At 40.6% G+C, this 13,822-nt stretch overlaps 1 protein-coding gene across 2 annotated transcripts in view; it reads right to left on the bottom strand.

Annotated features, from left to right (window-relative positions):
* The window catches only part of EPHA6 (EPH receptor A6), a 1,004,780-nt gene that overhangs the window by 722,705 nt on the left and 268,253 nt on the right, over nt 1-13,822 (bottom strand). For both annotated transcript variants that reach the window (XM_089682939.1, XM_089682940.1), the window contains exon 3: nt 7,024-7,687. In XM_089682939.1, coding sequence (XP_089539065.1) covers nt 7,024-7,687 — 664 coding nt within the window. The remainder of the gene's footprint in view (nt 1-7,023; nt 7,688-13,822) is intronic.

Genomic DNA, 13,822 nt, shown 5'->3' with positions numbered 1-13,822 from the left:
ACATACTTTTTCCTCCCTGCACTGTGAATGTTTACATGTTATGTGCAATTAAACCATGGCAACATCTAATGTTTGTGTAGTATTATGTTCAGCAGACTGTGTTCTTCTATTGTTGAGACTTAGATGACGTTCAGAGCACATTTTCTGACCAATTCATGCAAAACTCCACATAATCCCAAGGGGTTCACATACTTTTTCTTGCAACTGTACATTTCAGAATTTTTCTATGGACAAAGAGGAGCTCAAAAAGCCCAATAATTATCAATACAGCTAGTCAATTAGCATTTTAGGAGCCCTCATATTTCCCTTAGTGAATTATTGCTGGAAACCATGGTACAAATGAGCCCACTCCAAGCTAAAAGCGTTGGGACTTGTATACCAGCTGTAGCTGGAATGCTGTAGATTGTCCTGCCTGACTTCATTATTAGGGAGAAGTTACCGAGGATGTTATTTGCTGCACACAAAGCATGCCTACAAGCCTCAATAAACACACAAATTCCTTATGCGTTACTGACACTCATAATTAGATTCCCAGCATGAAGAAGCTGACATCTTTCTAGCAACATATTTTCCGAGACAAATCGACAGTCGGAAAATAATTTAATGTTACAGATAATCACTGGACTTTAATTTGTAGTGCCTTCCCCTGCTCGGCAACATATTTCAGCTTCTTGGAGGCGTGCATTTGTTTACTGTAGTGCGCCGTACAGTAGATAAAGGGGAAAAAATGAAATATTTTGTTGTTTGTACTTTTGCCATTTAGGGAAGAGTTAGGAGATGTGCCAGGTACATCCAGCTGTCTGCTAGCAGATATAAAGAGAGAGCAGCTGCGGAAATATAGATTCACAAAGACAAGCTGCACCTGCTAAAATAAACATGGCATTGCTATATGGAATTAGTAACAACACTTAGCTGAATTTAGAAGCATTTAAAAATGTGTATAGGCTCGTAAAACCTGGACTTTGTTTCAGCTGTAGCCTTAATGAGAAACTATAGTCTTCCTTTTCTTTAGATATATATTTAAGTGACAAGAAAACAAATAATCTTATCAGCAAGAATTAAAACTTTACAAGCCATTTTCTGTGTGTAGATTGGAAATGTTTGCATGGGGGCAGGCATATTAGCTCATTTTTTAGGCAAGTATTTAAAGACCCCATAGATGGCTCAAATTGAGCAAATGTTTGATCAAATGGTGGTTTGCTAGCACCAACTGGCTCCACAAAAATTGATTTGAATATGACTGAGTTGGGTGGAATTTGATCAGGCCAACAGGGATGCAGTCACTTTTCTGCAGCACCATGGGTGCCCGAATACAATGGGGATTCCTCCTCCAATGCTGTTAGCATGCATGGGGAAGTTGATTGATTTGTTTTTCTCTCTTTCTTGCAGGCTGAACAGCTGACATTTGAACAATATAAAGAATATGAAGCTGTCACCTGCTGATTTGTTGTTGAAAGGTGCAGGTTCCAGAATTGTCACCACCATTCTTCTACATAGCCAGGGTTTTCTAGAACTCTCAGCCTACATTTGTCATTCCCAGCAATGTCCTTGGGAGTGTAGCACTACCCTCATAGAGACCACTGTGTTGTGGGTGTCCCTAAGCTCTGCACAGCCAGGCAAAAGGTATTTCTCACACAGACATGCATCAAAGAGACAGTAACCAGTCCGTGGGCTTGGTTTGTTATTTATAGGGGAAATACCTTGGATAGGGAAATAGGGATTATGGGATGCCCAGTTGGCTTAAATTAATGAAGGGGGGACAACTTCCTTCCTATGTACAAAGACAGATCCTGAACAGCTCTTTTCTTGAAAGCTGTTAGCCATTGCAGATCAGTAGCAACTGCCCTTTATGGGCGAAGAACTGGCAGCCCCTCAAAAATCAGTTTAGCTTCTCGTACATGCAAAGATATCTTCTCTCCCCCTGTAGAGCTGCTTTCAGTCCAACAGCCTGCAGACACTACCAGCCCTCCTGGCTGCTCTGAACATCTCCTGGGACAAGGATAATGGTGTTAGCAAAGTGCTGTCCTTCGAAAGTTTGCTACATGTGGCAGTCTTTTCCCTTGTAGATGCCAGGAGGTGCTGCTGTGCTCACTCTGTCCTCTCTTCTCCCTGCTGCTCCAGGACTGGATCCCATTCACACTACACTGCTGAATGTATTCTCCCAAGCCCAGCCTGAAGGCCGCCCCCCGACCCAGGGGACCCCTCCCAGGCACCGACAGGCTCCTGAGAACTCCATCTTCCACCTGACTCCTTTGTCAGCCTGACTCTCCCATATTTATGGGCCAGCCCACCACTCTACCAGGGCCTCCAAACCTGGGATTGGCTGGACTCCCATAAACATGCAGATTAGGTCTCCACCCCTTCCTGCTTACCAACTTCTGGCAGGTTCTATGCTCCTCCAGAGTAAGAGGAAGAGGCGATAGAACCACATCCTGTCATCCAGCTGACACGCAATAACCCAACCTCAATCATATACTCGCACAATTACCATGAGTCATAAATAACGATTTTACCTGCAATACACTACACTAATCTAGTAGCCCACTAGAGGGTGCTACAGGAGGTTCATCTTTGGTCAGATGTCTATAATAAAGGCTGCAAGTATAGAATCAGGGATTTTTTTCAGCAGGAACACAGTCCCACCATCTCCAGCACTGAATGTATCTAATAGCAAGGGGTGCTGGCTGTGCCGTAGGGTCTATTGATGCTGACTGCTGGGGGATCTATTGTCATTGGAGAAAATCTATTTTTGCATGGGGGTCTATTATTTCTAGTGGGGTCTGATGTTGCTGAGAGGGATCTACTGTTTCTGGCTGCCAAAGGCTCTATTGATCCTGGCTGCTAGAAAATCTGTTGTTGCTGCCAGGGGTCTATTGTTGCTGGGCTGGTATTTTGTTGGGGGGTTCATTGTTACTGAATGGGGTCTATTGTTGTATGTGGATCTATTGTTGTTAGGGGGTAAGGTCTATTGTTGCTGGCTGCTGGGGTTTCTTTTACTGCTTTTCTTGTTATCGTTAACAAATTACAAATTGCTTAGCACCATAAAATGATGCTTGGTTCTGTATTCTCTAAATGGGGCAGTACTGGGAGGTGAGTAGGGGGTGGAACCAAGGGACGGCGCTCAGAGTCTTCATAGGGGGCACAGACAAGGGGTGACTCAGAAGGGGGGTTCCTGCATCTGTTTTTAGAAAAAAAAAGCCCTGTATAAAAGAATGCTTGGGGTGCTGTGTTTACTTATTACAATAATTATATTGATCGCATGAATATAGTAGAGATTGGACCACCTACTCAATATATATTTTAGCATGTAGATTGATATGCCCTATTTCAATATCCGCAGAGCAGAAACAAGTAATGATTTGCAATAAAGTTCAGGAAAATCCTTTTAATGTACAAGGTTGACATGCAGAGGATTTTTTTAGCATACCCTGTAATTTGGTAGACATACATTTAGTTAGATTTGTTGATTATATTAATTTACATAGCTCCAGCACATTCTACAGAAAATGATTGACCCATTTGGAATAGTCATTTCCCTTGGTACAGCTTACAATGTAACGCAATGTAATACAATGAATAGACGGTAATAAATCTACTGGTTTATGTTTGGTACAGAGTAAGTGTGTAACATACACAATCAATTTTAAAATAAAATCAGATCACTCATCGGAAGGAATGGCAATTTAACTCAGACATTTTGGTCATATAATACAAAGACACAATCAGTGACAAAGGCTTTGTTATCTGGAAACAAAAGGAAGAGAGGCATCAGAGACCAAAACGATGGACAGCATTACTGTACCAATGAACATGACCCTACAAATGATTAAAGAAACAACATCTGACAAGCAAGCCTGGTGAGAGGATCACAATGTCACAGAGTGTCAGACCCAAATGCATATCTAAACAACAATAACAAGACAGTATTTCTGTAGCACAGATCTCACAGATCAGAAGAATTGTTTAAATAAAAAGAATATGCTTAAATCAAACAAAATGAAATAAAAAGGAAAAATAAACATCTAACGTAAGTTTAATGTAGATGTTATCCTTAAATCTACAGAGACCAATCACTTAATACAATGCATTATTTAGCAAGCATTCTCCATTAAGATAAACTCTGAATCCACTTCAAACCAGTTCTGATATAAAGTTACAAAAAGAAATGTGAAGACAATCAGATCAAATCGTACCCTTTAGTATTAGAATTCACATGGACAATGAATGTTTAAAATCATTCAGTTCTAATACTTTAAAAACTTAGATCAGTCTGCTCTGTCAACACTCTCTAAAAAGCCAAAGAAACAATGGGATGGAGGAAGCATACAATGTTTGGGTCAGTGTGCCGCACAAAATGTCCAGTGAACATGGAGACTTTGCCCAGACCAATTGGTAAGGATACTTGCCAAGTGTTGAAAACCTATTCCAAGCTCCCCCTTTTAATGGCTTTATTCTACATGTTACTGGGGTAAGTTTACTAAAATTGGAGCACTCAGGATCTGGTGCAGCTGTGCATGGTAGCCAATTAGCTTCTAATTTCAGCTTCTTTAATTAAGCTTTGGCAATAAGATTTAGCACTCTCTGGTTATAGTACATAACCCCCTAGATGTCTGTTTTGGAATCCTCAAAAACACATCTTAAAAAGAGCATAAACATTAAAAAGCTATTTTAATATGCATACAGCCTAAATTTAGAGATATTTACTACTGTACAGCACAATAACTCGTGGCACTGCAACAACTGAAAACCACAGCTTTTTCTTGGAGTTTATTTTTGGAAAGAAACAATGTAGAACAACCTTTAGGATTATGATGACCTGGGCTAAAGGAAACACAATTTCATTATAATGCAGCAAAACCGAGCAATGCCTTCTCAAAAGTGAATACATGACTGCTTGCTTAGACTCTATTTGTGCTACACACCAACATTACTAGAAGCAACCTTGGCTACATGAATGTGAAGGAATGATTTGATTGTCTTGGCCCACTTCTATCAACAGACAGTCACTTTTTAAAATTTGGTTAAAGTAACGATGTCTGCAGATCGCCCACTGCCACAGGTTTTTTAACCTACTCAGTCTTGCTTCCTTGCTGCCTAGCTTTAGCAGCATCTCAGCCTGTCTTAGCTCCGGTGTTGGCTGGTGTTGGAACTTAGACATAGCATGACATCACAACCCCCCACGTGACAGTATTTTGGCCTGGTGATTGGCTACTAAGGCCTAAGTACTGTCACATGGGGAGGACCTGTGGGCCTTCAAATTCAGAAACCTTGCTCTGTTAACAAGGGCTCCACAGGGGCAGGCAAGTAAGAGCATGGCTTGGTAAGTATAACTACCTAGTGGGTTGGCTGTCTTCAGGCACTTTGCCCTACATTAGAAAAAAGTGCCTTAACCTTTTTCTTAATGTTGGATAAATGCTTTATGCTTCCCCCTAGACCAGTGGTTTCCAAACTGTGGCTCGCGGGCCGGATGCAGCCCTTTGCATGTCTTTATCCGGACCTTGGCAATTCCTTCCACAGATACAGAATGCTATTTCTCCCACTGATATGGACGATGGGGCACTATTCTTTCCTCTGACACCAAAGATGGGGCACTGTTACTTCCACTAATTACACTATTACACTCACTGATGCCAATGATGGGGCACTATTACCCTCACTGATACCAATAATGGGACACTATTACCCTCACTGATACCAATGATGGGGCACTATTTCTCCCACTGGCACCAATGACAGGCACTTTTCCTCCCACTAACTCCAATGATGGGGCACTATTCCTCCCACTGACACCAACAATGGGGCACTATTCATCCCACTGATACCAATTGCAGTGCTACCTCCTCAGGAGCCACTTGTATTTTTGCCTGGGTCTCCCCTATCTTCACCCCACAGCCAGGAGCAAAGTATTCTCTATCCAGGTGCACACACACACACTTTTTCTCGCTATAGTCAATGACTAGTGTAGGGAATGTTGTTTTTGGAGTTTTATTGCAGAACTGGGGATAGGAAATCGGAACTTTAGTAGGATACTCCAAGATTAGAACTATTCACACTGAGGACATCTAACTGATCTCTTAAGTAAGCATGGTGTAAGTTCTGGCTGAAAGCAGATATCAGACTTCTCTTTAGACTGTACCAACAAGTAGCTTAGGACAAGATCTTCAGAATACTAGCCAGTGTTCTCTTGTCTTAGATCCACGCTAGCTATCAAGCATCAGAGGGGTAGCTAAGCACACAGAGTCCCCAAGACCTTTCAATGTCTGTGCTCACAAGGCCCAAGGACAGAATGGTAGCCTCCTTCCAATTTTCCAAGCGACACCCTCCAGTGATACCAGACAGATCTTTGGAAGACAGCTCCCCTCAGTAAGTGTACTGAAGAACCAGGGTCACTCTTTCTAGCTTTAGACCCTCAGGTCACCCACCTGAGGCTGCATGGCAGCAAGTGCCAGGTGAGGCAAGCCTGCCTCCAGCTAAGTCTAAGTTCTGGATTAGCTTAGACTAACACCAACGATGGGGCACTATTCCTCCCACTGACACCAATGATGGGGCACTATTCTTCCTAATGACACCAACAATAATGCATTATTCCTATCACTAATACCCATTATGGAGCACAACTCCTCCTTCTACTGACCACAGGCTGTATGTAATATTTTTACTCCCACGGGCCACTGTCCAGCCCCCCTAAAGTATGATGGACAGTAAACTGGCCATTTGTTTAAAACATTTGGATACCCCTGCTCTACACAATGAGCGAAAATCTGTGTTTTGTTGCCACCTGGGGATTTTCCCTCACATCCTGTCCTGTATGACACACATCCAATAGACAGGAAGTACAAAGAAATCTCCCATACCGGCATACAGAAAGCAACTAAAACCTGATTAATCTTTTAAACCTTTCATACTCCTGAACCCCTAATTTTTGGATGAGTGGAACTGAGAACACATGATAGCTGTAAGAAGACAATGCAGTACTCAACAGTATTAGCTGAGAAAACAAAGACTTATTAAAAATTCACTTACCATGACAAGTTCCATCCACTTCCTCATATCCAACACTGCAGACACAGCGTCCAAGTGGTACAAGCCAGTCACCATCAGCTCCACAGTACAGTTTGGGGGTGTCTCTCTCTTCTGCATATTTGATGCATGATCCTCGAACTTCAACAAGAGAAGATGAATCCACCCTTGGAATAGTATCTGGGAACATAGCCAAGTTGCGCACCATATACGGACATTTTTTATAGTAGACGCGTACTGACACCAAAGCAATACAGGCTCCGATATCTTGAAACGCAAGGTAAAACCCTTTTCTGGTAATGGGCCCCACCTCTCGGACCTCCGTGTTCAGTTTCAGAATGCGATCCCCCAAATCCATTTGTGTGAAACTCTCATCAGCAGCAATAGTATCAATCTTACTATACTGATTGGGCTTGAATTTTACTACATGGGCATCATCAGATTCCATGTAGTAAAGGTTAAAGGTCTCCTTGCAAGTCCCCACCACCCAAGGAATGCTGTTACAGTCCCTGAGAGTAAATTTCATCTCCACAAAAACCTTCTGTGCTGCATCCCGGGAGATCCAATTGGTTCTGAGCCAGTTGTTCTGGTTTGCTTCCATGACATTACATACTTGGTATGTATGAATAGGCCGATTATATTCATCCATTTCTGTGATGGCATCCCACTGCAAAATAATTAAGGTGTATTATTATGAGAATTAAAATGAATATTCACCAGAAACAAACATATCACATGGACAATTCTTGAAAAGAACCATCACACACGTTTTGCATCAATTTTATAAACTGGATTATATTACAATACTTTACACAAGAAAATAGTGTAATAGATTCAGGATATAATTAGAACACAGGATATAAAAGGGGCAGATGTTTTCTAGATTGTGTGGTCTGATCGGAAAACGTACCAAATCCTCTTCAAGCCAAATAAATAAATTGCAAGGATTTCAGCAATCTTCTTGTAGAGTTTACCTACTGATAGTATATTAAAACTGATACATGTATCTCAGTCAAGTCCTCCTTCCCTAGTGGGAGGGTCTGCTTGTTATAATCACATTCATGGACAACATCCCTGAGCACATTGTGTCACCATGTTTACAAAACAATATTTGCATTTCTCACATGAGTGATCTCTGTCTGCCCATTTTTTGATTGGTGATACATATCAAAATGGACAGAAATACAATCTTATGGGTAGGCAGATATAAGTGAATTTGCATCCACCTATATTTGTCCACCTCCAGGTCCATTCAGGTCCATTGAACTGAATGGACCTGGACTACAGTGGGCAAATACAGATGCACTAACTGGACTAGAGGTGGGCAGATACAAATGGATATTAGTCCGCTTACATCCGCCCACTCCCTTACATGGAGGAAAAATCGGAATGGACAAGGATAGCACAAATGTGATATACATATTATACTGATCCAACTCTATCTCACCTGCTGAGATAGAATTGACAAAGCCTTGCACTGCATTCACACTACCACTTTTGTGTTTACATTATTTAAGTGTAGAGAAAATTTTATGGGAAGTTTAAAAAATGTAATGCCTTCCAAATCAAGTTCTCTTATATTTAGATGTACTCGCCTCTTTATGTGTTTACATGTGGTATCGTGTTTAGATGAGTTCAGAGTATCCAATCTGCCCTTGAACACATGGAATTCTATTTTCTGAAGACACAATTAAACTGAATGCACCTAAATGCAGGTAATTGCACATGAATTATACCATTTAAAATCATTACATGCATTTATATGTATGTAGACATCTCCTACAAATGCATATAAATACATTTAAGTCACTGCGGGTGTGAGTGAGGACCAAGACAATCACATGGCTGTAGACTGGAACTGGCAGTATTTTACAACAAAAAGAAAGTAGAGTTTACCTTTCTCTCCTTCTGCTCTTTCCCTGCGACCCTGATCACTTTTTAAATTTGACTGTCTTCCAACCTTGTTCCAGTACTCTAAATAACCCCTATGTGCTCATAATTAAGTGGTTGCTGCACCCCCCCTAAATTCTAAATGCCCATTTATAGTTTTTCTAACATTTTCTAACCGCTAATTTTTAGCAGTGATTCTGCACAGTGTAACTGCCCATCTCTTCCTGCTTATTTTCACTCAATGAGTTTGAATTATAGTCCCACTACTTTCTCTACTGTCATCCAGAACAGCTGAGTCAATGCTAGTTTAGAGCCTGCATGAAAGTGCACAATTATGGATATTTCTGCTTGCACAGCGCAGGTGCCCATGAAAATGTGAGTACACATGGACTCGTGTGCAGGAGTTATCCACTTACTCCAGGCCTGGATTAATTAAACAAAATAAGTATGCACTTAGGGTACCAAGGGAATGGGGAACCACAAAATTTCACCCCTACATACCTTGACCTATCATGTCCTTGCACCTACCTATCATGCCCTTAAAGAATAAGTGCACTTTAAAGTAAAATACACTTTTTTTGTGCCCCTTTGTCCTGAACTAATGAATCCCCCCCATAGATATATACTTAGTGAGATCTGGCTGCCACAGCCTTGTTACAGTCCATGCCGCAGGACCTCTCATAGGCTTCTGTGGGGCTGTAATGTTCCTGAGTAGCCAGGAGGACTTGCAGTGAGGTATGTAAATAAACAAGTGACAGTCAGATCTTGGTAATAATACATCTGTGGGGGGGGGGGTTGGGATCCAAAAAGGACACCATTGTTGGGTTGTGCTTAGGGAATTAGTTGCCCTTAACCCAGCCGCTATCATCAGGTAACACTTTTCAGGCTTCCCACATAAATAAAAGTTTTGAAATTAGCTCTCACTAACATTGCCTTTGCTATACAATTCAGACTTTTGTATTAGTCCCTGTTCTGGCCCTGATGTCAATAAATTAACTGACTGCTGCCTGTGAAGCAGAGGTAGTGAGTTTTTCAGCAGAGTTAGTGCATCCGTCAACAGTAAGTGGATTCAAGTAAGCTTGGGGCAAACACAGATCTATACTCAGACATAAACTAAAAAAACACAAAATAAACAAAAAGAAAAAAAAAACATATATAAATATTTTAAAGAAATGGTAAAAACTCAGTGGACCATATAGTCTTTTTTTTCTGCTACTCTTCTATGTTTCCAAGATGCTTCCATTGCCTGAAGCTGTGTGTGAGAAAATGACTTCACTTTGATACACAAAAGGTATAAAGAACTGCTATGCCAGGATAGCATCAGTAGGTGCTAATAATGAACATTTTATTTACGTGAGCAACCTTTAAAGTTTTTCTGGATGACACTGTCTCTACAAGATCCACCTTGCTAAGAAGCAGAACTAGCATTAGTAGCCTGTTGAGGCTTAAAGGGAAATTCCCCCCATACTGCTTTAAGAAATTTCCGTAAAATTTGTTGTGCTGATCCACCAATACTCTTCTTTTTCCTCGCACAGATTACTCAGTTTGATATTAAAGTAGATCTTTTATCATTTACTGCACTTTGTCATACGTTTCCTCCAACCTCTCTATTACACAATCACTGACAATTGTCATGTTTTATTTGCTCTATATAGCCTATTTTTGCTCCTCCACTTCCTTCCACATTCAACTTTTTAACAGTGACGTACCCTCCGCTGCCTGCAGCCTTCTGGGATATTTGCACCACAAAGCCCAAAAGTCGGCAGGTTAGGAAGTGCCAAAGTATTGTGAAATTTCATGCCTGCATAAATTGTGTAATAGAGAGGTTGGGAACTAGAATGCCAGAAAGATCAATCAATGGTGAAAGGTCATCTTTAATTTTCCCTGCTTTAGTTTACAGCTCTACTCCTGCTCCTACAGAGACCTATAATTTATGTTGAAAATGTGTGAGTCTCACATCTTCTCTTGCATTATCTATAATACAAACTAGATGAAAGATGCATCAGTAAGATGATGACTTTGTGTAACATTAGGTCCTGCAGGACCAACCTGAGAGCACTCAAGTGTTATGGTCCTGCATACTGTATCCTCAAGAGATACATAAAACAGGTGGGTGATTCAACGTGGCAGCATCTACTAAACCTGACATAGCAGTTTGGGTAGACTAAGCAACACTGAATTACTAATGAAAAGAAAAAGACTTTGGGAACACAGAGGACCCTCTGCCAGGTGTGTTTGAAAACGAAGGCTGAGAACACACAGTACAAAATGTATATACTGTACATTTCAAGCAAAGACGTATCTAAAATGTTACAGGCACTGAGTGATGTACAGTACTAATGAAATATAAATGAGTTATAGGTGCATAGGTCTCAAAGTAATAATGAACTCTAATGAAGGTATTACATTTGATACTGGTCCAAGACTTATATCTTTATGATATATATTTGAACTGAGTTTCTTCTAGAATTTCCTTAAGGGCCAAAAACCATAAATTACATAATTATCATATGCTGAATGTCAGCCACATTTGCATGCTGGTTGTGAGAGCGCTGCCAGGCAAAGCAGAATAGAAAGTGCATACAACTGTGCCAGAAAATAAACCCCGCTAGCTGTGTTCTCAGCAGTTACTATTTTTATGACAGGTACCCTTTAAAAAACATAGATTCTACACTACAATGTTACCTTATAATGCTTACAAAAATCAGATAGAATACATTAACAACAACCAAACTATAAATATATAAAAATCCCCCTGCGCTCCACAGAACCTAGTGATCAAAAAGTAAGCTGCTTTCACCTAATCTTTATACCTCCAGATATGTGTCAACAAATAATATAAATGATGAAGCGCTCAACTTATATCCTTCAAAATTATAATCAATCTACAAACATATATAGTGCAAAATCCCCCACGTAAATTATACACCCCCTAGTGGTAAATAGTGATATTAAACAGAATGACACTTAGACTGTGCAAAGTGACAAATATTAAACAAAATATAATGCAAAATCAAATCCAAAAATTATTATTAGTGATGCCACACTGTGTAAAATAATAAAAGTGTTCAATACGCTGTGGTAATGATTTCACTCCATGCTGCCATTGTGCTCTTCGTGACTCTTGAAGTGACTCCCCTCATAAATAGCCAAAGTGCCCCCTCACCTTCAATATTCAACCCTTGCGGGTCACAAGGCTTTGTATATATAATATATATCTCTGCCAGGATATTGATACTCCACTGCCTCCACCGACTTAAATCAAGATCCTCCTCCAAGCTATGGGTTCCTCTCAAATACCTGAATAACTTTGTACATGGCTCATGTTTATGGATCTCTATAACTTGCAGTAGTTCTGTGTTACTAATCTGAGAATCACTTATAGAGAAAGACTCTTCTTGCCTGACTTCGCCCAGCAGAAAACCTTCGTGATCTGAGTTACTATTAGCGCTGTGGTAACACAAGGAACTGAACGTATAACCCGAAATGGGCTTCCATTTCGGGTTATACGTTCAGTTCCTTGTGTTACTACAGCGCTAATAGTAACTCAGATCACGAAGGTTTTCTGCTGGGCGAAGTCAGGCAAGAAGAGTCTTTCTCTATAAGTGATTCTCAGATTAGTAACACAGAACTACTGCAAGTTATAGAGATCCATAAACATGAGCCATGTACAAAGTTATTCAGGTATTTGAGAGGAACCCATAGCTTGGAGGAGGATCTTGATTTAAGTCGGTGGAGGCAGTGGAGTATCAATATCCTGGCAGAGATATATATTATATATACAAAGCCTTGTGACCCGCAAGGGTTGAATATTGAAGGTGAGGGGGCACTTTGGCTATTTATGAGGGGAGTCACTTCAAGAGTCACGAAGAGCACAATGGCAGCATGGAGTGAAATCATTACCACAGCGTATTGAACACTTTTATTATTTTACACAGTGTGGCATCACTAATAATAATTTTTGGATTTGATTTTGCATTATATTTTGTTTAATATTTGTCACTTTGCACAGTCTAAGTGTCATTCTGTTGAATATCACTATTTACCACTAGGGGGTGTATAATTTACGTGGGGGATTTTGCACTATATATGTTTGTAGATTGATTATAATTTTGAAGGATATAAGTTGAGCGCTTCATCATTTATATTATTTGTTAACAACCAAACTATATTTGTTTAGTTACTGATGCTTACGAAATGTACTTAAAGAAGTATAATTGTACAACTGAGTATTTTGAGTTATTGTTTCAGTTACTTTTAGGAGATGCCATCACCTTTCCCATGCAGGGCAAAATGACAATACTTCTGCAATGGGCTCCCAATGACCCACTTATACCCACCTTATCTGCACTCCTTCACAGTTTCCTCTTCCTCTGCAGCCAATATTGACATCATCAATCAATTGATGATGAGAGCTTGAGGGAGGGGCTCAGCACTGATATGGGGACACTCGCTAACATGCTCGCTAATGCCCTGGGAACACAGGCTTTGGGCAGTTGTAATGCAGAGATTTTTGGTTGCAGGAGCCTGTAAAGCATCTGCTGATAGCTGGTGCCATGCATGTCCCCTGCAGACCTGTCAGTATATATGCTTGCTCATACGGGATGTAAAGGCAAGAAGATATACTTACAGGAAGATTTAATGAACTACCATGCTGCTCCACATTCACTGAGAACTACAAGCTGACAGCTGCTGAGGAGGCACAATAGAGCCTGTGCCCCACTCACCAGCACAGCCTTAATTGTCACCTTACTCCCAGTGACAATATGAGTTCTCACAATATTCTCAGACCTCTGTTGCTAATAAGCTCTACACTTGACTTGGATCCCCTTCCTTATTGTATCTTGCTTCTGTACCTTCAGGCTAGATCCCTAGGTCTCACTTGCCTTGATTTAGGTCCCATGTATGGGGT

Source organism: Staurois parvus, unplaced genomic scaffold (assembly GCF_062004578.1).
Source record: "Staurois parvus isolate SC_StPar_1 unplaced genomic scaffold, SC_StPar_1.0 ptg000299l, whole genome shotgun sequence".
NCBI classification, from domain to species: Eukaryota; Metazoa; Chordata; class Amphibia; order Anura; family Ranidae; genus Staurois; species Staurois parvus.
Note: the sequence above shows the minus strand (reverse complement) of the source record. Positions and strands in the feature narration are given on the sequence as shown.